We start from the raw sequence: 26,150 nt of genomic DNA, 5'->3' as shown, positions 1-26,150 counted from the left end.
CCGTGTTGCCCATTGAACCACAGCTGGAAAGCTTTGGTTGTGTTTAGTTTTAATATTGTGTCTTCAATTTATTTTTTATCTCCTCTTTCTCATAGGGAACCTTTGATGATTACTTGGAGCTTTTTCAGCAGTTTGGCTATGTCAGCCTTTTCTCCTGTGTTTTCCCTCTGGCGGCTATATTGGCAATTTTGAACAACGTCACAGAAGTGTTCTCCGATGCCCTGAAAATGTGCCGGGTCTTCAAAAGGCCATTCTCCCAGCCTGCAGCAGACATGGGAGTCTGGCTGGTAAGTTGGGATTGTCTGTTCTGTTAATGTTTTAACTTGAGAGGCCTTGCTGTTTGTGGTTTATATAAATGATTTAGACACAAATGCAGGAGGCTTGATCAGTAAGTTCGTAGATGATACGAACATTGGGACACTAAATAGTGAGGAAGATAGTCTTAGATACCAATGAGCTGGTCAGATGGGCTGATCAGTGGCAAATGGAGTTCAATCGGGATAAGTGTGAGATGATGAACTTGGGCAAGATAAACAAGGCAAGGGGATACATGATAAACGGCAGGACCCTGGGAAGCACCGAGGATCAGAGAGTTCTTGCAGAGCAGGTGGATACAGTGGTTAAGAACAGTGGTATACTTGTTTTTATTAGCCGAGACACAGTTTAAGAGCAGGGTGGTTATGCTGGAACTGTATAAAACGTTGGTTAGGCCACAGCTAGAGTATTGTGTGCAATTCTGGAATCCACGTTATAGGAGCTTTGTAAAGGGTGCAGACGAGATTTACCAGGATGTTGCCTGGGCTGGAGAGTGTTAGTTATGAAGAGAGATTAGATGGACTGGATTTGTTTTCCTTGGAGCAGGGGAGACAGATGCCGGTCATAATTGAGATGTATAAAATTATGAGGGGCACAGATAGAGTAGACAGGAAGAAACTTTTCCCCTTGGTGGAGGTATCGATGACCAGGGGGCAGAGATTTAAGGTGAGGGGCGGGAGGTTTAGAGGGGATGTGAGGGAAAACCTTTTCACCCAGAGGGTGGTGGGAGTCTGGAACTCGCTGCCTGAAAGGGAGGTGGAGACAGAGACCCTCATAACATTTAAGAAGTATTTATAGTAATGATCTTTATTATTGTCACAAGTAGGCTGACATTAACACTGCAATGAAGTTGCTGTGAAAATCCCCGAGTCGCCACATTCCGGCGCCTGTTCAGGTACACAGAGGGAGAATTCAGAATGTCCAATTCACCTAACAGCACGTCTTTCGGGACTTGTGGGAGGAAACCGGAGCGCCCGGAGGAAACCCACGCAGCCACGGGGAGAACGTGCAGACTCCACACAGACAGATGTGCACTTGCCATGCCAAGGCATACAAGGCCATGCGCCAAGTGAGGGAAAATGGGATTAGAACAGTTAGGCTGTTGGTTTTGACCTGAGCAAGCGCAATGGGCTGAAGGGCATTTTCTGTGCTGTAGACCTCTATGACTCCATGACCTTGCTAAGTAAATGAGAAATATTTTAGCCATTATTACTGCCCGATGACAACATGTTATCATTTGGTTAAATCTCTACACTATTACGACCCCGGACCAGACCTCAACCGTTGCTAGGAAACCAGACAGAAACCTCAATCTCTTATTTACTTTGTAAGACTGAGAGGAGGAATACTTTGCTTCAGGAGTGACTCCACACACAAATAGAGATATGGTATATTAAAACAAACTTTATTACTAAGGCAATATTACTAACTTTAAAAGAAATAGCTTACAATTACCTGCTAAACAATGCTTAACAATAAAATGAAACACTTGACTCCTAACTGCTATCTTTTATCTCCACCCGAGCAAAACCCATCTCGGGTCAAAATCCACTTTTAAATACAGTTAGCCAACCTAGGAATACTTGCTGTAAAGTGATGTCCTAGATAATCTGCTTTGAGAGAGAGAGAGAGAGATCCTTCAGGAACCAGCTTGCAGATTCTTGTCTGTGTCAGACCAATGTTTAACCTGCCAGCCTTTTCAGAATTTGCTGTTCTGTTCACAGACAAAATATTTTTAACTAAACTGTTTTGAGAGAAGCTGCTGGTCTTTTCACATTCCCCAATCTAAAAACTGAATACAACACCTGACTGCTTCAACTCCTGGCCCCTTCTATTAAATACAACATCTTGGTAAGGCTTAACACAATGTCTCTTATCTAATCCCCAGGGAACATTCTTTATATAAACAAAATTCCATTAGCCCAACTTAAGGTAAACAATATACATGGTTGGAAGGAATGATCTTTAATTTATTTTTACGATGCTTTAATTGCAGAACTCTAGCCAAAGTGTCTGTATTTTAATCCCAGGCTTAAATTGTTTTACTGTAGCAGATGCATACACACAACAACCCGTACTGCCCCGAATACATATAATGCAATATATATATATGAATTCCTACATTCATTGCAACACATGGTCGTATATTTGTTTTCTACCATGAGAAAATCTCATTAGTTTTTGAGCATTTCCCTGTATTAGACAGTGATTATCCTATAATTATACTTTCAGTTTGACATTCACTTTATTTTTTTTACTTTATACTTTTATCTCTTGTAATCAGTGTTCACTTCCGTATCTGAGAAAGTCTTTCTCCAATATGTTCCTGAAAGGTGGTACTGTAATTCTATTGCGACTAGATTCTTTGTATAGCTCGATCCAGTGTTTCCTGCACATCGGTTTTAGCCTTGAATCTATTCATTGACTTCGCAGCTACAGCCTTTGTGGTAGAGAATCCCAACGATTCACAACCCTCCGAGTGAAGATGTTTTTCCTTATCTGAGTCCTAAATGGTCGACCCCTCTTCCTGAGATTACACTCCGAGCTTTAGACTCTCCAACCAAGGGAAGTAACCTCACAGCACCCACCCTTCTTGAGCCCTTAGAGAATCTTATTTGTTTCAATGAAATCACCCCTCATTCTTCTAAACTCCAAAGAATATAAGCTCATTCTACTCGATTTCCTCATTGGACAATGCCCTCATCCTTGGAATCAATTGTGCAATATCAGAGTTCTTATTCCGGTTGTACCTTTGCAAACTAAATGCATGGTTGTGTTAGTAATATTGGCCCCGGCTTTGTGGCGTAGGCGCAGAGGAACAGAGCTCACTGTTCAGCTTGCTGACCGTTGCCCACAGAGGGCTTTAGAAGGAAGATCGCTCTGATCCAGCACAGAGTGCTTTAATGGGTGCCTGTGAGCAGGGCTAGTATCAGCAAGGCTCTTCAGCCAGTCACATTGAAAAATCCTTTCTGAAACCCACAGGGGTTAGGTGGGGAGTGGGTCTAGGTAGGGTGCTCTTTGGAGAGTTGGTGCAAACCCGATGGACCGAATGGCCTCCTTCTGCACTGTAGGGATTCTATGCTGTATAATTCAATATCACCACCAGCAGGAACTTATTCGTAGAGTTTATCATAGAATTTACAGTGCAGAAGGAGGCTATTCGGCCCATCAAGTCTGCACTGGCCCTTGGAAAGAGCACCCCAATTAAGCCCATGCCTCCACCCTATCTCCATTACTCAGTAACCACACCTTACCTTTTGGACACTAAGGGGTAGCAGGGCGAATCCACCTAACCTGCACATCTTTGGATGCCTGAATCATTGTGTAAACCGAGATCCTTTTGTACAAACTTCTAATAAAACCAGCATTTTTAGCTGTAGTTCGAATCATAGAATCCCTACGGTGCTGAAGAAGGCCGTTCAGCCCATCAAGTCCACACTGACCATCCGAAAGAACTCCCCAACCCCACCCCACTCCCCTGTCTTCTGCCTGCAACCTCATCTAACCGTTGGACACTAAGGGGCAATTTAGAATGGACTGTAGGAGATGGGATCATGGAAGCTCGGAATCTCGGGCTTGGCTTTCGAGCTGCTCTCTTTTCCTCATTCCATGGGAGACCTCGGCTGAGTATGAAAGTTTAGTTGGTGCACGATCCGCTGTCTGTGTCTTTGTTATTATCGTTTTGCCGTCTCGAAGATATAGCATGGCTACCTGGTCCGGTCTGGATCGGGAGAAGTTTAGCTGGAAGAGTTTGTCGATTTCCCCCTTCACACTGGGGTTCCCGGGGTATTGTTTTCTTTCATTTTATTTTGTACCTATGGGTGAGATGTATGTCTGTAATGTTCCCTGAGTTCCCTGTTAGGGCGCTGACGGGTTATTCAGGGTTGTGCGATTTCCGAATTCTCTTCCACAAGAAGCAGCGGATGCAGAGTTTCTGAATATCTTTACAGCAAAAGTAGACGGCTTCTTGTGAAGCAAAGGGGTGAAAGGTTATCTGGGGTCGGCAGGAATGTAAAGATAAGGTTAAAATTAGATCAGCCAGGATCCTATTGAATGCTGGATCAGGTTTGAAGAGCCTAGTGGCCTTCTCCTCATTTGTATGAAGGTGTGTGAAATATTCATCGTTAAAAATATTTTGGTAACTAACGTTTGGGGCAGCACGGTAGCATTGTGGATAGCACAATTGCTTCACAGCTCCAGGGTCCCAGGTTCGATTCCGGCTTGGGTACTGTCTGTGCGGAGTCTGCACGTCCTCCCCGTGTCTGTGTGGGTTTCCTCCGGGTGCTCCGGTTTCCTCCCACAGTCCAAAGATGTGCAGGTTAGGTGGATTGGCCATGATAAATTGCCCTTAGTGACCAAAATTGCCCTTAGTGTTGGGTGGGGTTGCTGGGTTATGGGGATAGGGTGGAGGTGTTAACTTTGGGTAGGGTGCTCTTTCCGGGAGCCGGTGCAGACTCGATGGGTCGAATGGCCTCCTTCTGCACTGTAAATTCTATGTAAATCTATTGCATGTTGTGTCAAAGTAACGTGAATGGGTGATTTTAATATTATGACCGTACATTGCGCAAAGCCCTTAACGTGCTTTTGTTTATAGCTGGCCTTCGAAACTATGGGAGTAATTTCAGTGATGACCAACTGTGCACTGATTGGGATATCGCCCCAGGTGAAGGGATTTTTTAACGAAGGCGAAACCGGGCTTGTCCTGTTGATTGTGGGTATAGAGGTAAGTCAAAACATTTTGCATCTACTGAACCTTTCTGGGATTTTCCACGATGCATTAATTGAGGAACTCTCTGCGCTGCCGAGCTCAGCATGTTCACTCTTGTAGCATGCTGGTGTCATTAACCAGCCTCCCGTGTTGGCCGGCTGGCTTTATTTGATGCGCATCAACTTGTGAACAAGTAAAATCCATTTCATTTGTGTGTAGTCAGAATATATTGCCTGTATCTGACGTATTTCATTTGCAAGACTTGTTAGGAAAATGTATATTTCAGATGCTGAGAGTTGTAGGTTTGTGTGGAGCAAATTAGCTGACAGTTTGTGTAGGCAAATTAAATTATTTTAATTTTGAGATGGGGAGCATTAGTTAAAAATTAAACACAGACTCAGTTGTTACGCCTCTATAGCTTTTTGCCACAGTGTTGTGGCACCCTGGGCTGGTGCGCTGTCAATTCCAACTCCACTCGTCCCGCAGTCGCAGCTCAAGTGAATTAAGCAATAATTCTTATAAACATACCCATAAAAATACCCAAAGTCAGCCACTGGCTGCCTTCTGGATCCTTCCATTTGAATTACAGGCACAGGCCATTGCTTCCTTCTGCTTGAATTAAAGATACCTCAAAGACACATGTCCATAAATCATCCATTGATCAAAAATGTAACGACAAAAATAAAAGAAAGGAGGAAATAAGGGAACAGACAGTGAATAAGCAAGAAGGACCCTTACAACACCCTGGTTGCTTGCACAGTGATTAAGAAAACAAGTTACCAACTTCTAAGGAACATTAACATAGTGTGCCTATTTCCAGAGGCCTGGAGTAACGATTCGGGGACATGAATGAGTTCAAGCTCCACCCTGACAACTGCAGAAGATTAAATTCAGTTAAGAAAATAAATCTGCAATTAAAATGAAAAGCTAGAATCAATAACGGAGACCTGTTTAGTTACTGAAGCCTTTTAGGGGAGGGTATCTGCTATCCTTGCCCAGTCTCCTTTCCCTGTGACTTCAATCCCACAGCAATGTGGTTGACTCTGAACTGCTCTCTGAAGTGACCTCGCAGATGGCACAAAATTAGGAGACACATTAGGTTTCATGAATGGGAACAGCAAGTTGCAACGGAACGTAGGCAGATTAAGTGAGTAGACAAAATTAGCAGGTGGAGATCGATGTAGAGGTTTTTGCATGTTTGGATTTAAGAAGGACGAGTTGGAATGGTTCCTTTATGGTGCAAAATGTGCAGGCGGGCAAAGGAATTTCGTTGTCCGTGTAAACAAATGAGAAAAAGCAAAAGCACAGCTCTGATCAATAATTGAGAAGGCTAATGGGAAATGATTGCTTTCTGATCACCCTCTCAAGGAAAAGACTATGAAGTTCTGCATCAGAGCCATGGTCAGGCCTAGAGTAGTGTTCAATTCTGGAAACTGTACCTTACGAAGGATATTGATGTTGTGGAGGGAGTCCAGATAGAGTCCTTACAGTGCAGAAGAAGGCCATTTGGCCAATCCGATCTGCACCAGCCCTCCGAAAGAGCACCCTATCCTAGACCCATTCCCTCGCCCTATCCCTGTAACCCCACTGATGGATCTATGTGTCTATTCGGAACCCTGGATATCCGTTATCCCTTCTCGGTTCCCAAATAACAGAGGCCAAGTCTGTGCTTTTTGGCAAAGTCCACTTGTACTTTTATTTGTCAGCTGTGCCACTGGTAAACTTATTTTCAATACAAAATGTAGAAAGTTTCTAACTAGCCCTTCAGCAAGCTAGTCAGATTGATTGTCTTTAGCGAATACAGTAGTATTTTCATTCAATTACAGATTGTAGTAATTCTTCAAATCATAATACACAGGATAAAATAACTAAGTAATTTAAACAAAAGAAAGATGGCGATTAGCAAAAGCAAGCAGCAAAGGAAATAGGTTTCAGAAATATGGATGGGGTGATCCCGGGATGAGTTTTTCCATCCCGGTAAGTGATACTTAAGGAGATTATTATCTTAAGGTCTAGCCTTCTTTTTACTTCTGATTGGCTTTAACTAATTTATAATTCACTCAATTCGGCCAAAATATCTGTCCATCAGTTTAAGAGAAATATGTATTTAAATGTATTGGTGCAAATGTTCCATTCCATCGCGTGCCGATTTTCTAAATTATCCACATCTGCATCTAACATTAATTAGAAAAACACAGTTTTCGTTTAGACATTATCACCCTAGACTGACTGTTGCCATAGAAACTGGACTATCCGTGCTGGGACAGCAGCACCAGTTCTTACAATACAATGGGGTCTTATAGCTAGTTGACGTCACTGACCTTGCAGGCTCGAGCAACTTGCAGATGTGAAACCTAAAGAAAGGAATTAAAATGTATGCTCTGGATTACCCCTTAGTGGATTCGCAGCTCTTGTTGCACTCCAGTAATGCTTAATATGATTATAGTTAATTATTCTTAATGTGTTCTCATTTAACCCTTTTACCTCTATCATCTTCCCTTGCTCTCATGGTTATAGCTGACTAGAAAAGCCAATTTCTGTCACCCACCTAACCTGCACATCTTTGCACTGCGGGAGGAAACCAGAGCTCCCGGAGGAAACCCACGCAGATGCAGGAAGAAAGTGCAAACACCACACAGACAGTCACTCGAGACCGGAATTGAACCCGGGTCCCTGGCGTAGTGAGGCAGCAGTGCTAACCATTGTGCCACCGTGCTGTCTAAAACTAGGGGCCATAAATAATACTAAATATATGATAACTATGTATAACAATGAAAGGTATTAGTCACCTATAAATCCAATAGGTAATTCTGGAGAAGCAATTTTTATGCAGGAGTGGTGAGGATGTGGAACCACAAAGTACAGTTGAGGTGACTCGTGGATGTACAGGGAGAGAAACGAGATACGGAGATGAGAAGGGAGTGGAAGGATATGCTGAAAGGGTGAGGTGAAATGTGGGAGGTGGCTCATGTTGATCATCAACACTGGCAAAGACCTGACATGTTTCTGTGCTGTAAACACTGTGCAAAGCGGACCTTTAGAGAACAGTACAAATTCACCAGAATTATACCGGAATCTGAGGGTTAAAACATGAGGATAGGCTGCGTGAACTTGAGTTATTATCCCTTTAAAAGTGAACCATCAGAGTAATTTAAAATAACATGGTTCACCGTGTTAGATACAGAAAAACTAGTTCCTCTGCTTGGAAAATCCATAAATCATCACATTAGAGCTGGCATTAATCCGGATTGAAATCCTCTTCACACAAATGGTGCTGGAAATGTGGAGCTTTGTCCCCCAAAAGGCTGCGGACACGGAGGGTCAACGTAGATTTTTGAGAATGCAATTGACAGGTTTTTACCAGGTTAGCTGACCAAGTGACAGGCATCAAAGTCAGGCAAAAGGGGTTGATGTAGAGATCAGCTGTGATCTAATTGAATGGTGGAATAGGCTGCGGGGGCTGAATGGTCTCCAGTCATAGAATCATAGACTCCCTACAGTGCAGAAGGAGGCCATTCGACCCATCGAGTCTGCACCAACCTTCTTGAAGGGCACCTTACCCAGGCCTACTTCCCCGCCCTATCCCCGTAATCCCACCTAACCTTTGGACCAATACAACCCTTGACGACCGTCACTGTCAGATTATTATGGGTATTTAACCTCTTTGCTGTTTATGGGAGCTTGTGTGAATTTTTTTTTTTAGAACAGTACAGCACAGAACAGGCCCTTCGGCCCTCAATGTTGTGCCGAGCCATGATCACCCTACTCAAACCCACGTATCCACCCTATACCCGTAACCCAACAACCTTGCGGAGGTGGAGTTGACCCTATGCAGTGCTTCGCTCCAGAGTCCCCACCCTATCTCAATCCCCAGGTCATCCTCCCATTTCTTTCTTGTTGTATCCAGTACGGTGTCGGCCCTTTCTACCAGTCGGTCATACATGTCGCTACAGTTCCCTTTATCTAGGATACTTGCGTCCAGTAGGTCTTCCAGTAGTGTCTGTCGTGGCGGTTGTGGGTACGTCCTTGTCTCCTTTCGTGAGAAGTTTTTGAGCTGCAGGTACCGTAGCTCGTTCTCCCTGGCTAGCCGCGATTTCTCTGTCAGTTCGTCCAGTGTTGCGATCCTGCCGTCCCTGTATAGGTCCCTGACTGTCAGTGTCCCCCCGTCCTGCCTCCACCTTTTGAAGGTGGCGTCAGTCAGTGCTGGTGTGAACCTATGGTTGTTGCAGATGGGAGCCTTGTCCGACATTTTGGTCAGGTCAAATTGCTGCCGCAGTTGGTTCCAGGATTGGAGGGTGGCTGTCACCACTGGGCTGCTGGAGTGTTTTTTGGGTGGGGATGGGAGTGCTGCCGTGGCGAGGGCCCGGAGGGAGGTCCCCATGCAGGAGGCCTCCTCCGCACGCACTCACTCGGCCTCTGGCTCCTGGATCCATCCCCTTACTCCCTCGGCTGTTGCCGCCCAGTGGTAGAATTGTAGATTCGGGAGGGCTAGCCCCCCCCGTATTTTGTTTTTTGTAGGACCTTCTTTGGGATCCTAGCATTTTTACCCCCCCATACGAACGCCATGATTAGTTTGTCCAGCGCTTTGAAAAAGGCCTTGGGGATGTAGATCGGAATAGATCTAAATAGGAAGAGGAACCTGGGCAGTACGTTCATTTTGATCGTCTGGACTCTCCCCGTGAGGGAGAGCGGGAGTGTGTTCCATCTTTGCAGGTCCTTCCCCCCCCCCCTCCCTCCTTGCGGGTGTACTGGGAAGATCTTGCATGTTGAGTTTGTAGCCCGAGAAGGCTCCAAACTCTTTCAGGAGCGCAATGATTCTGTCCATGCTGCTCTGTGGGTCCGAGACGTAGAGGAGCAGATCATCTGCATAGAATGAGACTCTGTGCTAAAGAAGCACATTTTAGTCAGATGCTATCAACCTTCCCTGCCCATTTTAAATCATTTTTGGTATTGTCTGCTCAGTAGCATGTTAACTCCAGCAGAGGGCAGAGTGGGGCAGCATTATACTTGTCCTGTCAGTTCTTACACATTTTGCATGGTAAGTTGCTAAAAGTGCGGGTTAATAAAGCTGCAGTGAACAGGAGGATTACTTGTCACATACTTGCAAGCTACACCTGACGGCCAGGACAGCTTGTGGTTCTCTAATAGAAGCCACATCATCCTTCATTCGACTGGTCAGAATGCTGAATCTAACAGGTTTCTCTTTAAAACCCACAGAACTGCAATTGCAATAAAAATTAAATTACAACAGCCTTACAAGCTGCTATGTCATTGCCAATTAGCCAATCCATGTCTTAGCAAATGCAGTTGGACCCTGTGGGAATAAATAGCATTTTTACATTTTTTTTTCATCAATCCAGACATCACTAACTGGTCTGCCCTCCATAACGCAGATTACCTGTAACCCTGCTCCCTGCCTTCCACCTTCAGCCGAGTAACCCTGCTGCCTGCCTTCCACCTTCAGCCGAGTAACCCTGCTGCCTGCCTTCCACCTTCCACCTTCAGCCGAGTAACCCTGCTCCCTGCCTTCCACCTTCAGCCGAGTAACCCTGCTGCCTGCCTTCCACCTTCAGCCGAGTAACCCTGCTGCCTGCCTTCCACCTTCAGCCGAGTAACCCTGCTCCCTGCCTTCCACCTTCAGCCGAGTAACCCTGCTGCCTGCCTTCCACCTTCAGCCGAGTCCCATTTACCCATTGCCCGCTGCCCGCTGCCCGCTGTTTTCGCTGATCCACGTTGGCTCCCGGTTACATGTCTCGATTTTAAAATTCTCATCTTCGTTTTCAAAACCTTCTCGCCCCACTCCACCTCTGTAATCTCTTGCAGATTCACAATCCTCTGTGATGGGTACGTCCTCTGCCTTTGTACCGACGGTTTGAGCATCCCTCATTTTTAGTTATTCAGTGTTAGTGGTGGTGCCTTTACCTGCCGAGGCCCTCGGCTGTGGTCCCTTCCATAAATGTCTCTACCTCCCCTCCTCCACTTTCCTCTTTAGACACCTGATAAAACCCAACTCTTTGACCAAGCTGTTGAGCTTTCCCAATGTGGCTCAGCATCAAATCTATGCTCCTGAAAAGTGCCTTGAATGTCTCATTATGTTAACGGTATTATACACATAAGATGCTGCTCATGCCAGAAGGATTTGGAGACGTGGCTATTATGGGCCAGGGTTTAGAGAACCCCAAAGTGTATCATGGAGTTCACCTGGCCCACAACTTTTACTAGATTGTGGTTAGGGGAGCACAAGGCTCACTTTACAGGTGTGGTACAGCAGAAATGGAAAAGTATTTTTTAAAGCAAAACTCAAGATAACCTTTTTAAAACATACAGTGAACATCTTAGCAACCATCAATTCAAATACAACCCCCCAAAGACTACAACACTAAGTAACCCTCAAAGCTTTCCCTTTTAACATCCATACGACTTAAAAACAAAACCTTTATCAGAAGCACATCAGGTTAAAGTTACTACTGAAAACATTTATAATTCTGAATTCACCAAATGATCAAAGAGATAGTCTTTTGATGGCAGAGAGAACAGCAGTACACCTGTTCGGTCTGGCTTCAGCTCCAACACTGAAAACAAAACTAAAACACACCCTGCAGCCTGCTCAAAAACGAAAGTAAAAAGCTGACAGACAGCCCAGCTCCACACACTCTCTGACATCACTGCAGTAGTAAACACCCATTTCTTAAAGGTACTCTCACTACAGATATTTATATACACACCCATTTATAAACACCCATTTCTTAAAGGTACTCTCACATGACATGGGTGATAACGTGATGCATAATGACAGATTGACCTTGCTTTGTTTAAAAAGAAATACTCTCATGTGGAAAGTAAATAAGTTAACCACAAGAGGTTATCGTTAACACTGTTCATAGGTGACGTTCACAGATGGAGAACAAGTTGTTGTCTTTTAACGGCTCTCCAAACGTTCCCATCCTCCTGCGATGGTGCCAGCTGGTGTGGGGGCACCGGGCTCCCCTAAGGAGAACAGAAATATCTTTCTGGCCTGGGATGCTCCTCATTGAGATCCTTTTAGATACGAGGACAAACTGCTGATCCTTTCACTCGAACTGATCAAGAGGAAATCTTAACAGATGTGCTAAAGATGGGGGGGGGGGAATATACTCCCATTGATCAGTGACTTGAAAGGATCAATTTGAAACAGATGATGGAGACTGTGACAATTTATTTTTCAGAAGAGAATTGCCACTGAATTCCACCCTCGCCACTCCCCACCCAGTGGGAGGAGCAATCAAAATATAATCCATAATCCTAGGACAAAAGTTCAGCACAACATTGTTGGCCGAAGGGCCTGTTCTGTGCTGTATTTTTCTATGCTCTATGTTCTAATAGTTTGTAAAAGGGAAGTGGACAAATATTTGTAAAATAAAAAATGTTAATGGTCTGAGGAAATGGCACAGCGATCACTGGAATGGGAAGGAGGTCCGTTAACCCTTTGACCTTGTTGGCCTCCTCAGTCAGGCTGTTCTTGGATCTGCGTCTTAACTCTCTCTCCCCATCATGATCCTCCCTCCATCGCAGGCCTGAAGGGCTGAATGGCCTCCTTCCGGGCTTTAGCTTTCCTAAGGCTCTGCGATGCCCAGAAAGTAACTATTGATCTCGGTCTTGACAAGTTAACTCCCAGTGATCATAGTATTTTTGGGAAAAAGAGCGTTTCGGATTTCCACCAGCGCCTTTGTGGCAAATCGCTCTTCCTGATTGTACACCTCTGAGCAGCCTCGCTGTAAATTTAATAATAATAATCTTTATTGCGCATGTTCGGGTACACAGAGGGAGAATTCAGAATGTCCAATTCACCTAACAAGCACGTTTTTCGGGACCTGTGGGAGGAAACCGGAGCACCCGGAGGAAACCCATGCAGACACGGGAAGAACGTGCAGACTCCACACAGACAGTGACCCAAGCCGGGAATCGAACCTGGGACTCTGGCTCTGTGAAGCAACAGTGCTAACCACTGTGCTATAAGACTATTTTGTCTTTTTCTAACTTCATCCCACCAGATGGAATAGTTACCCTGCCTCCACCCTGTGAAAGCCCTTTAACATTCCAAAGATCTTGATTGGGTCATCCCTCAACACAGAGAGCTCTTTCAGAGTCCCAGTTCAGGTGTAATTGGCCTGGCCGATGCGGGGGTGTCAAATTCCATGAAACGCTGTGAAGACGATTGTGGGATAACGCAAACACACTGTCCTGCTGTTCACCCGGGTAGACCGATTCCCCGAGAAGTGCAATAAATATATAAAGATTGCTGCTTGTTTCAGTACCTGAGGAAAGATCTGGGATGTGAACTTCAGTTTAAAATGCTGGCATTTCATTGTAAAGGAACCCAGAAAAAATCCACTCGGGCGATGAGGATTTAATTTCAGATTGAGTTTCAGTAATTGAGATTTTGGGATACCTGGTCCAAGAAAGTGTAGAGAGTCGAGATGGAAATTTCTTACACTTTAAGTCCCATTAACACAGAATTCAGAGCATGATCGCAGACCACTTGGCTCAACTGCTCTGGTGTTTATGCCAATCGCCTCCTCATTTCTCTTCACCTCACCTGATCAGCATTTCCGTCTATTCCTTTCTCCCTCGTGGTGTTTATCTAATATCCCTTTCAATGTTTCTCTGCTCATTGTCTCAACCGGTCTCTGGGTGAAAAAGCTTCTGGATTCCTGTTGGGATTTATCAGTGACTGTTGCAATTACAGCCCCTCTTTTGGACTGCGCTAGAGGTGGCAACATCTTCTCTACACCTACCGTACCAACATCTTTAGCAATTTCTAAGATGTCTATCAGGTTACATCGGGAGACATGATGGGTTAACTGTGCGTGTTGAGAGCATTGGATCCTTGGGTTTAAGTGTCCCACTCTCCATTGACCTGTGTATCTCTCAAATATTATAATTACTGTTTAAAATATTTCCCCCCAAGGTGGACATTATGTAACATGCAACACGTGCAGAATATTTTGAAAAATATCAAATAATTTCCGTTAATTAAAATGTTATGATGTTGGCTAATCCTGCGTTTTACTTTGTTTTGCAGCATATCCTTTTGGGGCTGAAATTTATCCTCGCCTTTGCCATCTCTGACATACCAATTGATATCCGTAATAAGATAGCCAAGCTGGAGTTCGAGTCATTGGAGGCTCTGAAACAGAAGGTAACAATAGGGGGTTTGTTTAAGATAGTGAGTTAGACACTTGAGATGTGATAAGTGATTCATCCGCCTGATTTGTTACTAAAGCAGGGTGAGAGATATCTTGAAGAGTGACTACATTCTCTTTCCACTGGATTCCAACAGCTAATCAATGTGAAGCACTAATCCTTAACTTTGTGAATTAACCGAGCGACTGGCATTATTGTTCTGCCTGTTGGTTTGACAAACTTCGCAGAGACGGTGGATTTCTCCCGTCAGAAGTTGCTCATTTTTTCCAAATGACCACAATAATTTATGTTGAAGTAGGAAAGCGCACTGATTGGCTGGCAAGTTTGACTCATCAGTTTGGGGAGCATCTAGTTCTCCGTTGCTTTCTCCATGGCAACGCCATGACCAACCAGAGTCGACTTGCCAACCAATCGGTGCCCTTTCCTCCTGCAGTATAACTGCTGTGATCAACATCTTTTTCTTTCAGCATCTGTAAGTGATTAACGTCTGAATATTTGTTAGTTTTATACATCAAGTTTGAACTGAGAACTGTCTTCAGTCAGCAAGGTGCTGGGCCAGGCATTGTTAAACTCAGGGGCGTGACCCGTGGGTGGGTTGAGGGCGGGTGTCGGGAGGGTCACGGAGCCGTCCGTCGTGGCGCTCCCGATCGCGCAAATCCGCACGCAACAGCCACAGCAGCCGGCTTTTAATAATGGGAAGGAGCAGATAAAAATAATTCAGCTGCACTGCACATGTGTGCCCGATCATCGGCACGCATGCGCAGTGCGGCCGCATTTTTTTTTTATATGGTCGCAGTCTTTTTTTTTTCAAGTTCGGGTGTCGAAAGGGACCATTGGGGCCAAAGGGATCCAAAACCATTTCCTCCATTTTTGTCAGCAACAAACAAGGTAAGAGAAAATGGTGAGTCGCGGAGGTCGGCCGACGTGGGTCCTGAAGGTCGGCCGACGTGGGTCCTGAAGGTCGGCCGACGTGGGTCCTGAAGGTCGGCCGACGTGGGTCCTGAAGGTCGGCCGACGTGGGTCCTGAAGGTCGGCCGACGTGGGTCCTGAAGGTCGGCCGACGTGGGTCCTGAAGGTCGGCCAGCGTGGGTCCTGAAGGTCGGCCAGCGTGGGTCGCGCAGGTCGGCCGACGTGGGTCGCGCAGATCGGCCGGGTTGGGTCCTGAAGGTCGGCCAGTTGTTAATAATGAGTCTCTGGAAAAAACCGGAGGAAACCTACGAAGACACGGGGAGAACGTGCAGACTCCGCACCGACAGTGACCCAAGCCGGGAATTGAACCTGGGTCCCCGGTGCTGTGAAGCAACAGTGTACTACCGTGCCGCCACACAATATGGAACAGACAGTATAGACGGAGGCCATTCAGCCCATCGAGTCTGCACCGACCCACTTAAGCCCTCACTTCCACCCTATCCCCGTAACCCAATAACCCCTTCTAACCTTTTTGGTCACTAAGGGCAATTTAGCATGGCCAATCCACCTAACCTGCATGTCTTTGGACTGTGGGAGGAAACCGGAGCACCCGGAGGAAACCCACGCACACACGGGGAGAACGTGCAGACTCCGCAGAGCCAGTGACCCAGCCGGGAATCGAACCTGGGACCCTGGCGCTGTGAAGCCACAGTGCTAATCACTGTGCTACCGTGCTGCCTGTATTCTAGAACCAATTATAGCCAGAAAATGCCGAGAATACATGGCAGGCCAGGCAATAATTTGGAAAGAGATTTAAATAATTTCAGATCGGTGACAATGTTTCAGGTCAATTCCGCCGGAAGGTCTTTGATCTGAAAGATGTATTTCTCTCTCTCCACAGATGCTGCTCGACCTGTTGAGTATTTCCTGCAGTTTCTATTTCAGGCTTTCTGCACCTGTAGTGTTTTGCCTCTATATTTGAATGGTATGATAGGACATTACAAAACATCAGTGTTGTGTTAGCAATAGTGCTGAAAAACTAGTTCTCCAGGGATAAATTCCCATCGCAAAAATAACCACTTGGAAAACTGCCAGGGGGTGGATTTCTGGCCACACTGTTGAAGCTGTATCACCCTCTCAGAGGATGGTGAATTTGTGGAACTCGCTGCCCCACAGTGCGGTGGAGTCTGAACCATTAAATGGTTTCAGGAGGGAGATCGATATATTTCTAATTTTAAAAATGGGTTCAGGGGATATGGGGAACAAGTGCGGAGGTGGCTTTGAGACCAGGAAGAGATCAGTCATTATCTGATTGAATGGCGGAGCAGAATCGAGGGGCTGAATGGCCGACTTCTGCTCCTATGTAAGCTTATCAGCATTTTTGAAATGGACATGTAGAGTACACCAGGAAAGTGATGTGCCCAGACCACCAGGGGGCAAGTACTTCCACTGAAACAACCTGGAAATCAGCTTGGGGTTTGCTGCCATGGCCATCCGAACAAAGGGAAGATTGTCAGACTTGGGAATGAAAGCAAATGTCCAGATAAATCGCACATTCAAAGCAGATATTTTCTTTGGCATTGTTGTGGTTGTCAGAAAGGCGAGTTCAGGCTTGCAGTAACCCACATTCACAGACCACTGACCCAATTACCGCCACATGTGCAACACGGTAGCATGGTGGTTAGCATAAATGCTTCACAGCTCCAGGGTCCCAGGTTCGATTCCCGGCTGGGTCACTGTCTGTGCGGAGTCTGCACGTTCTCCCCGTGTCTGCGTGGGTTTCCTCCGGGTGCTCTGGTTTCCTCCCACAATCCAAAGATGTGCGGGTTAGGTGGATTGGCCGTGATAAATTGCCCGTAGTGTCCTAAAAAGTAAGGTTAAGGGGGGGGTTATTGGGTTACGGGTATAGGGTGGATACGTGGGTTTGAGTAGGGTGATCATGGCTCGGCACAACATCGAGGGCCGAAGGGCCTGCTCTGTGCTGTACTGTTCTATGTTCTATGTTGCTTTGCAGAGTGAGCCCACTATGTAATGTGTAAGGAGTCGGCCATTGATTTCTAGGAGAATGGTGATGTTGCTGCACTGGTAAACCAGAGGCTCAGGGTTCTGGGACACGGCTTCGAGTCCCACCCAGGGCAGCTGGTGAGATTCACATTCCATTAATAAAATCCGGAATTGAAAGCTAGTCTCCGTAACCATGCTCACGAAACCCTCGGCGATTATCCTAAAAACCCATCTGGTTCACTCGTGTCCTTCAGGGAAGGAAATCTGCCGTCCTTACTCGGTCTGGCCTACATGTGACTCCAGAATCAGAGTAATGGGGTCGACTCTGAACTTCCCCCGTCTGAAATGACCGAAGAAAACACTCCGTTCAAGGGCAATTAGGGATGGGCAACAAATGCTGGCCCTGCCCAGCGACACCCACATCCCAAGAACGAATAAAGGAAATAAAGTGTGGCCAATGTCACCAATAAGTTATCACTCAGGCTGTTCAGAAATTGGAATTCCTGCATTGAAATTGTCTTAAAACAGTGGTTATCTAACTTTTTTGAAGGACCCCTTCACAAATAGATTTGTACACCGACTCCCCCACCCAGCCTATAGATAATATCACATAACACTCCTAACATGAAATTGCTGGATGTAGAGTGTATTGTAACAATGCTTGTATGAACACTGGTATTTATGTCAAGATAACAGTGAGATGGATGTGGCTACATTTTCACTGCAAAATCTGTTGATCCTTGATGTGACGTTTGACAATGACACTCGTAAATCGCTCTCCACTTCCTGTGGGGCCCACACTTTTGTTGTGGCGCCCTTTCCTTTGGTTACCGGCAGCTCCACTTGGCAATATTCCAGCCACTCTCCGAGCTCCGTCCTGTCCCCTGCTCTCGGTGCCCACTCTGTGCTCCGTGGCGGACGTGCTCTGCTCCACGTTCTCACCTCCACGTTCTCACCTCCAGTTAACGCTCATCAGTGTACTCTGACCAGTGCCCCCACCAATCACCCAATCATATACTAGCCCTGTTCGGTAAGCACTTCTGTGTCATTTTGTAGACCCCCCCCCCCGGAAAGTCTTTACAGATCAGTTAGATTCACAGATCAGGCCAGACAGAGAGAGTTAATGGGCCGGATTCTACGTTTCAGAGACTAAGTGCCGACGCCGGATCTGAATCACTTGAGCTCTACGGTCCCAGAGTGAATCAGGACATCTTAATGGAACCAGTGCAACCAATGCCAGGGTCGGGACCGGCACTCGCGAGCCTGTCGAGCAGGAGTCGCCTATAGGCACTCCACTCCCCACACACCTTCATCCCAGCCAAGAAGATGGTACTGGTTGCCCTGTTGCCCTGGAGCACACCCATCCCGTTGATGGGTCAGCTGGGGCCAGAGGGTTTCTCGGGGGTGGGGGGGGGGGGGGGGGGGGGATGCGCGGCAGCCTGGGGAGGCACCCATATGATCTGTGGCGCTAAGTTCACAGTGGGCAATCAGCAGAGTGTGCAGCAGCATGGCCGTGCCCATTCACCTGACCCCACTGCCCACTGCCTGCCCCCCCCCCTCCCCCGCTAATACCTCCGGCTTTGGCAGAAACTATCAGCACACCATAGCGAGGTTGAACACTTTTGGTACCTCCTCTCTCTCCTTCAGCAGCCACAGCGCCTGGTTCCATATTTTAAATACCCCAAGTGAACGTCACTGTCACTAATTCCTCCTGCCAGAGGCGGAACATCGTGGGGGACTGTGAAATTGCCAGGTGGAGCCTGTTGATATATGCCAATGGCGTTTACTGTACAATTTACATGCAAACGCCAGCGTGCGACGTGGAACGCATTCACGCCGCTGTCGAGGCGCCGGAGCATGGCGTTTCATCGGGCGCCAGCCTCAATTTTCGGCTGACGCATGATACTCCGCCCAATTGCGTTTCTCGATTCCGGCGTTGCTGGGCGTGGAAACCAGCCCAATGTTTCAAGTCCAACCTGGGTTCTAAAGAAAAGTCTTATCGGACTCTATATTAACTCTATGTTAACTCTGTTCCCCTCTCCTTGGGCGATGCCAGACCTGAGTATTTCCAGCATGTTCTGTTTTTATTTCAGAGTTCCAACATCTGCAGTATTTTGCATGTGTGTGAATATGACTTCTCGTCTGGAGCATTTTTTAAGTCAACGCGATGCACTACTTTTTAAATGGAAATATTGGTGACTTGTAGAAAGAGCCCTGGTCACTGGCATAACAAAAACTGCTCTACTTTGTTTCTCTCTCATGATGGTTCTGAGATAACAGATTCTTGTTTAAAGAGTATTTGTAAATGATCAGGATCAGGTTTTTAAATTCAAGTCCAGCAGCAGGATGCATGGAGTTTTAAAAATAACATAAAGCTGCACTGTATATCTCCTCTGACCTTTAAGTAAGTCAGAGACATACTATTTTATTTCAACTGGGAATTCCAGTGCGACACAAGCTGTTATTACATATTACCACAGCCTTCTAAATGAAAATTGGACAAAATAATTATTTTATATTTGCAGGAACTTCATGCATTGATGATAATGATGATTATATATTTGTTTCTTTATCGTGGGATGTGGGCATTGCTGGCAAGTTCAGCGTTTATTGCTCATCCCTATTTTCCCTGAGCGTATTTTAACTGAGTCGCTGGGCCATTTCAGAGGGCAGTTAAGAGTCAGCCACATTACTGTGGGTTTGGAGTCACATGTAGGCCAGACCAGGTAAGGACGGCAGATTTCCTCCCTGTGCGTTTTTTACAACAATGGGTTCATGGTCATTGTTAGACTTTTAACTCTGGATTTTTATTGAATTTAAATTTCACCATCTGCCCTGGTGGGATTTGAACCCAGGTCCTTGGAGTATTACCCTGGGTCTCTGGATTACTAGTCCAGTGACAGTACCAATATGCCACCGCCTGCCCGTAATGAAAGATGCTACGGAAATGCAATTTCTTTTTAATTTTCTGTGCAGTTGTGAATTAATTTTGACATTTACCGTCCTATTGTTACTGCTTGCAGCTGCATCAATGCCCTCATTAGTTTAATTTTTTTCAATTCCCATTAGTTCTTGTCAGTCTAAATCCAATACTGCCTTGGGGGTGTTTGTCAGTGTGTGAGATGTATTGCGTGTGTTTCTCAGTTGGTTGTAAAAATCCAACTCGCTTTAGGAAAGGAAGCTGCTGTCCTGGGCTGATCGGGGCTACAGAGCGTGCCCAGTGCAGCTTATCATTAAATTCCCTCTGAATTGGCCATACAAGTTACTCTCCGCTGCTTAGAATCGCCACCCAGACTCAATGATTCAAGAAGGTTCGCCATCTCTCTCTTTGAAAATGAGGAAACGCAATAATAGCCCACCTTACCAGAAATGCCCACATTCTGAAAATGAATGACTCTTCTGTCTTTATTTCTCTCTCTCCCTCTGTGTGTCTCTCTGCCACATCCTTTATCTAAATTCATACTAGAGGCAAGAAATTTAATTGTATGGGTCAATTTAGCCTGCGAGCTAGAATGGAGCTTTAGCTGCTGGAGTGGTTTAATTTTTATCAGGGGTGTCCCACTAACCGCATCCCCAAGCAGACACATCCCCAACAACCCATCTCTCTCCTGATTCTCTACAGCGCACCCAGGATGTGCCAGTATCGCCTGGGCAGCCCATCAAAATGCGCTAAAAAGACCAGAGAGTCACCATGGACACTCTCTGGGATTTTATTTTTTGTTTATGGAAAGAGTGAAAGCTGCAAGCTCAAGGTTATTTGCACTCTTGAATACAGCTGTCAAAATGCATTGTCCCACAGGAATTAATTAAAATCACAATCTGTATCTGTCAGTTAGAAACTATTTGACGTTGTTCAAAAGGCTGAACGAATGAAAGGCTCCCAATTGCCTCGCTGATTTCTTTGTGAAATGCATGTGCAGCTTCCAGTCCGATGTGAACGTATACAGATGTATTCAGTGGGAGTTTAGTTATATCTGCTGTTTTTGTTGATGATTATAGAACCATAGAATCCCTACAGTGCAGAAGGAGGCTATTTGGCCCATCGAGTCTGCACCGGCCCTCTGAAAGAGCACCCTACCTAGGCCCATTCCCCCACCCTATCCCTCTAACCCCACCTAGGGACAATTTTGCCTGGCCAATCCACCTAACCTGCACATCTTTGGACTGTGGGAGGAAACCGGACCACCTGGAGCAAACTCCACACAGTCACTCAAGGTCGGAATCTAACCCGGTTGCTGTAAGGCAGCAGTGCTAACCACTGTCACCGTGATCTGAAATTAAATTCTCCGTTGGCAGGGAGATCAGCGGTCCATTTTCAAACCGTTAAATGATGCAATTTATTCTCAACTCTAAATCGAGGCTTTTTAATAAGCTTTGGTGGTGAACATCACACATACGTCAGTCATACAGGATGGAGCTTAAAATAGGCAAAGTCTGTTTCGCACCTGGAGAGGCTTTTATGAAACTCTGGGCTGAGTTTTCGCTGCTACTGCTGGGTGCCAGTGCCTTCTGTTTTCCACCCACCTCGATACTGATTTCAATCAGGCCCTCGATTCATCTTCACATCTACATTTAACAGTCAAAATGAAAATTTAGGCCGCAATGTTCAATCGTCGAATCGCTCGTGAATAGTTTTTATTTTTTTAAATCCTTATTTGAGATGTCGAATGTGGGAGAGTATCACTTTTATTCATTTCGTACCTATAGATTTGAGACTCTTACCATTTTAATCAGCCCCCTGATCTACTCTGAAAAGCTGTTGTAGGTTCTTCATTTTTAAAAGTTCAATCATTTGTGGGATGGTGGCATTGTTGGCAAGGCCAGCAGGGCAGATTTCCCTCCCTAAAGGATATTGGTGAACCAGATGGGTTTTTACCGCAATCTGGTAGTCACATGGACACTGTTATTTAAAGTAGCTTTGTATCATAATTTTGTGGTCTAACAATGTTTTTTTTATGTATTGAATTGAAATTCTCTCGCAACTGTGTGAATTTCTTTGAACAGAAGTCTTTTGATTGAAATTTCAGGCCTCTGTATTACAAGTTAGCAACGTAACCATTAGATATCCTCCTGATCCACTGCTGTTCAATTCGCTTCAAATTTTACCACTGAAGGAGTTCCTTCCTCTTTCTACTCTTCCTGCCAAAATGATTACAACACCTTGTTTCTGCATCAATAACCTGTTTGCCACCCTGCGTATATCCTTCATAAACAATTTGCCACATTCATGATTTAGGTGTCCATGACCAAACCCTATTCTTTTTCCTCAGTTCCTAAACCTGGAGCATTTAAACATACGGGGGCAGCTTCCACACAGACCAGTGCAGGATACTACTAATTCCAGTCAGAGAAACTCTTTGTTCGGTATCACGTTTGTGCTTCATAGCCAGCTGTGGCGTAAACCTCTGTCCCAACAATGTGTACTACCCCAACCTCGGAGTAACATCCTCTACTGAGCCTGTGTGATGTTTCCATGCCTGACACCAATCATCTGTTCAGCCCTGTCTGAGTGAGATGCCCAAAAAGGAAGAGCGGTTTTGTTACGCAAGTGTTTGTTGATCAGGAAATGCACTAAAGTCTTGGGATGGTGGAGAGAAAAGGTTTTCATCCTTTCTATCTTCAGGGGACATTAATGCAATAATGTAGTTTTTGTGTTATTGAGGCAGTCAGCATGTTTTCTGGAATATAAACAGAAAATGTTGGAGAAACTCAATATCTGGCAGGATCTGTGGATGCTTTGACTGTGCACACACCTTTGTCCTCCTATTAACACGTTCTGCTACCATTAACACTCCCTTTGTCTTGTCCATGACATCTCTATCAATCTCTCCTTAGCTCCCATCAGTTCTGCTCCATCCCCTCTACCCCTCGTCGACTGAAGTCACATGGCCTCAAAACATCATGTATCTCTCTCCGATTGCCAAACCTGCTGAGTTTATTCAGCATTTTCTGTTTTTGTTATTTTGTGTGTTTTCTGGACCTTTGTGGTTAATGCATGTTTGTTCCCCACAGCAATCGAAGGAAGCTGATGAGTCACTGACAAAGGAACAGCAGCAGACTGAAATGATGACCAAATAAAGCAAAGCAAACTTTGTGGAAAAAATGATACACTACTGGCTTTAATCGGATTTAAGCCATAAACCAAGATGTATAATAGATATGTAGCGGGCGTGAAAAATATGCAATGCATGAAAACTCTCCACAGCAATGGTGCTAAATATATTCCAATTTATTTTGTAAATTTATCCATTAATGCTTTTTGCATGATGTATTATCACTGCGTGGTTTATCTGAAACGAGGATGCTAAATCAATTATTGCTGCAGAACAAAGTATCAGCCAGGACAGTGAATGGTGAAGGACAACAAGAGGAAGATTTATTCCAGGAGGTGAACATTGAGCTGCAACTTCCAAATGAGCAAGATTTCAAGCTAGAAATATTCTCCGTTATTGGCTCTGTGCAGACTGAGTAAAACATTTCCACTGGTCTTTCACTTAAATTTAGTAAAAGGTGGAATGTTCAGGTTTTTTTAAAAAAAAAGCCTTGTATAAATCACAATAAATGAGATTGCGCAACTTGACCTGCTATCCCTCACTTTACAAAGTGTGTTTTGGAGCATGTGGCATCTGAATCTAAACTGTTGGTCATAGAATTTACAGTGAAGGAGGCCATTCAGCCCATTGAGTCTGCACCAGCCCCTGGAAAGAGGACTCTACTTAGGCCCATGCCTCCGACCTAACCTTTTGGACACTGTGGGGCAATTTAACATAGCCAATCCACCTAACCTGCACAGCTTTGGACTGTGGGAGGAAACCCACGCAGACATGGGGAGAAAATGCAAACTGCACAGTCACCTGAGGCCGGAATTGAACCTGGGACCCGAGAGCTGTGAGGCAGCAGTGCTAACCACTGTGCCACTGTTCATTAATAAAGTTATTGCAAATTAGTGACTCTTCAATGTCTGTTTCCACTGCCAGGGAGACTCCAAAACTGGAGGCCATAAATACAAGATAGTTTAAATCTGCGCGTTCAGGAGAAATGTATTTACCTAGCGTGGTGAGAATGTGGAACTTGCATATAGATTAGATACATTTAAGGGGCAGATAGATAAATAAGGAAAGGAAAAGATGAAATGGAATACAACGCTCTTCTCTGTGGTCGTTCTAGGATTGTCATTAAACCTACTGTTGAGGATGATGCTGCTGTTGTCTGGTGTACTGACCTCTAGCAGAGGCTGAAAGGCAATTCTCCAACACTACCTCCTACTGATGGTGAGCCCACCACAAAACATTGTCATTGTTTCCAAGATCGTCATCGACCACATGGAAATCTTCCCTCCATTATCTCTAACCTCATAGTCCTCTAACTCCCACCAGTGCACCCATTCCTGCTCTGCTGAACTGCTTCTTCCTAACGCACTTTCTTTTCTTCCCTTATCCAGTTTCTTTCCACCTCTGTCACTTTGACAGCTTCCTGGCTTTGAGCATCTTTTCACCATGGATAATAATCCCTTTACACTTGCATCCCCTGCTGCCTCATGGCACCGGGGACCCGGGTTCGATCCCGGCCCCGAGTCTGGCTGTGTGGCGTTTGCACGTTCTCCCCGTGTTTATGTGGGTCTCACCCCCACAACCCAAAGATGTGCAGGGTAGGTGGATTGGTCAGGCTAAATTGCACCTTAATTATTTGGGGTGAGAGAGAGAAAGAGGCAGAATTGAGTACTTTAAATTTATTTTTAAAGAACACTTGCATCCCCTATGAGAATGGACCTTGCAGCTCTCCACACTTCCTTGAACAGTCTCAAACTTGTCCTTATTCGCCTAGCCATCTGACTGAATTTTTTCTCTCTGTGAACAACTTTTCCTTCAACTCCACTACAATACTGCCAAAAAGGTGTTTCTATGGAGCCTGCATGGCTCCAAGCTATGCCAGCCTTTTGCGACTATGTGCCCCTTCATGCTCTCACCCTGGCCTGGAAAATCTAACCAACTTTGCTTCCGATATCCATTTCTCACACTTCACATTGGTCTCCAATCCTTCCCTTTCCATCTCCACATGTCAATAGACTATCAACCAATATTCACTATAAACCTATCAGGTGGAATTCTCCATTCCCCGACACCGATTGGGCGGAGAATCCCTTTTGATGCGGTACCTGTTTGATGAAGTTTTGCATGCTCTGCCCCCTCCGAAACAGCGTCATCGCGTCACGTGCCGCACGCCATTGAGACACCCTCAGCACATCACCTGAAGGCCCTCCCCTGATGCTCCATCCCGATGGGTTGAGTTCTTGACTGTGCAGGGGGGCATGTGGTCTCAGCGATCGGGAACCCTGTGTGACGGCTGTGGACTGTATGCAGCACCACCATAGCCAGGAGGGAGCAATGCTGTCAGCTTCCGCAAGGCCATGGGCCACTATCTGGCAGATCAGGTCTGCGCACAGCTGGCTGCACGTTTTACAGCATGACCGCTGCAGGTCCTCACTGTGGGCATGCACGGCCACGAACCCAGCCATTCTCTGGCTGTTTATTTTGTGGATGCCGGGAGTTTTACGCGGCATAGCTGCTAGCCCCTCACTGGTCACAGGCTTGGTGAGGGGGTGGCGTTGATTTTGTTCACGTAAAACACCACAGATCCTCCACCCTTAGGCTCAGAAAAGGAGAATCCAGCCCACTGACTCACAGCTGTCTTACTTTCCCGAAGGACTCTGTGCCATTCTCTCAGTTTCTGTCTCCATCTCATTGTTCAGGTCTTCCACATACTCATTTCTGATATCACCCTTTTTCCTTGACCAAGGAATCGTGCTGGTTCTATGTATTGTACTCGCACCCCTTCCCCTCTCCCAGCATCATGATAGGATTCCCAGCTTCTACCCCACGTCTCCATGTCCATATTAGCAAAGGATGTGCAGAACATGCCCTTTTAACCCCTCACTTAATATCCACAGCTGAAAAAGATGCTTCTGAACCAGGTAATTCTGGAATAAATGCAGAGCTCCCTCCTGCTCCAGTTCATTGCCCAAAAGGGATTA

General features: G+C 45.7%; 1 protein-coding gene across 1 annotated transcript in view; it reads left to right on the top strand.

Annotated features, from left to right (window-relative positions):
- ano10a (anoctamin 10a) overlaps nt 1-23,699 on the top strand; it is an 84,851-nt gene extending 61,152 nt beyond the window's left edge. The window contains exons 10-13 of the mRNA XM_038810346.1: nt 96-287; nt 4,910-5,038; nt 14,085-14,201; nt 23,132-23,699. Of these exons, the coding sequence (XP_038666274.1) occupies nt 96-287; nt 4,910-5,038; nt 14,085-14,201; nt 23,132-23,197 (504 nt within the window). The 3' untranslated portion in view covers nt 23,198-23,699. The remainder of the gene's footprint in view (nt 1-95; nt 288-4,909; nt 5,039-14,084; nt 14,202-23,131) is intronic.
- The last annotated feature ends 2,451 nt before the right edge of the window (nt 23,700-26,150 follow it).

Source organism: Scyliorhinus canicula, chromosome 10 (genome assembly GCF_902713615.1).
Source record: "Scyliorhinus canicula chromosome 10, sScyCan1.1, whole genome shotgun sequence".
NCBI classification, from domain to species: Eukaryota; Metazoa; Chordata; class Chondrichthyes; order Carcharhiniformes; family Scyliorhinidae; genus Scyliorhinus; species Scyliorhinus canicula.
The sequence above is the reverse complement of the archived record's forward strand: the minus strand, read 5'-3'. Positions and strand labels throughout refer to the sequence as shown.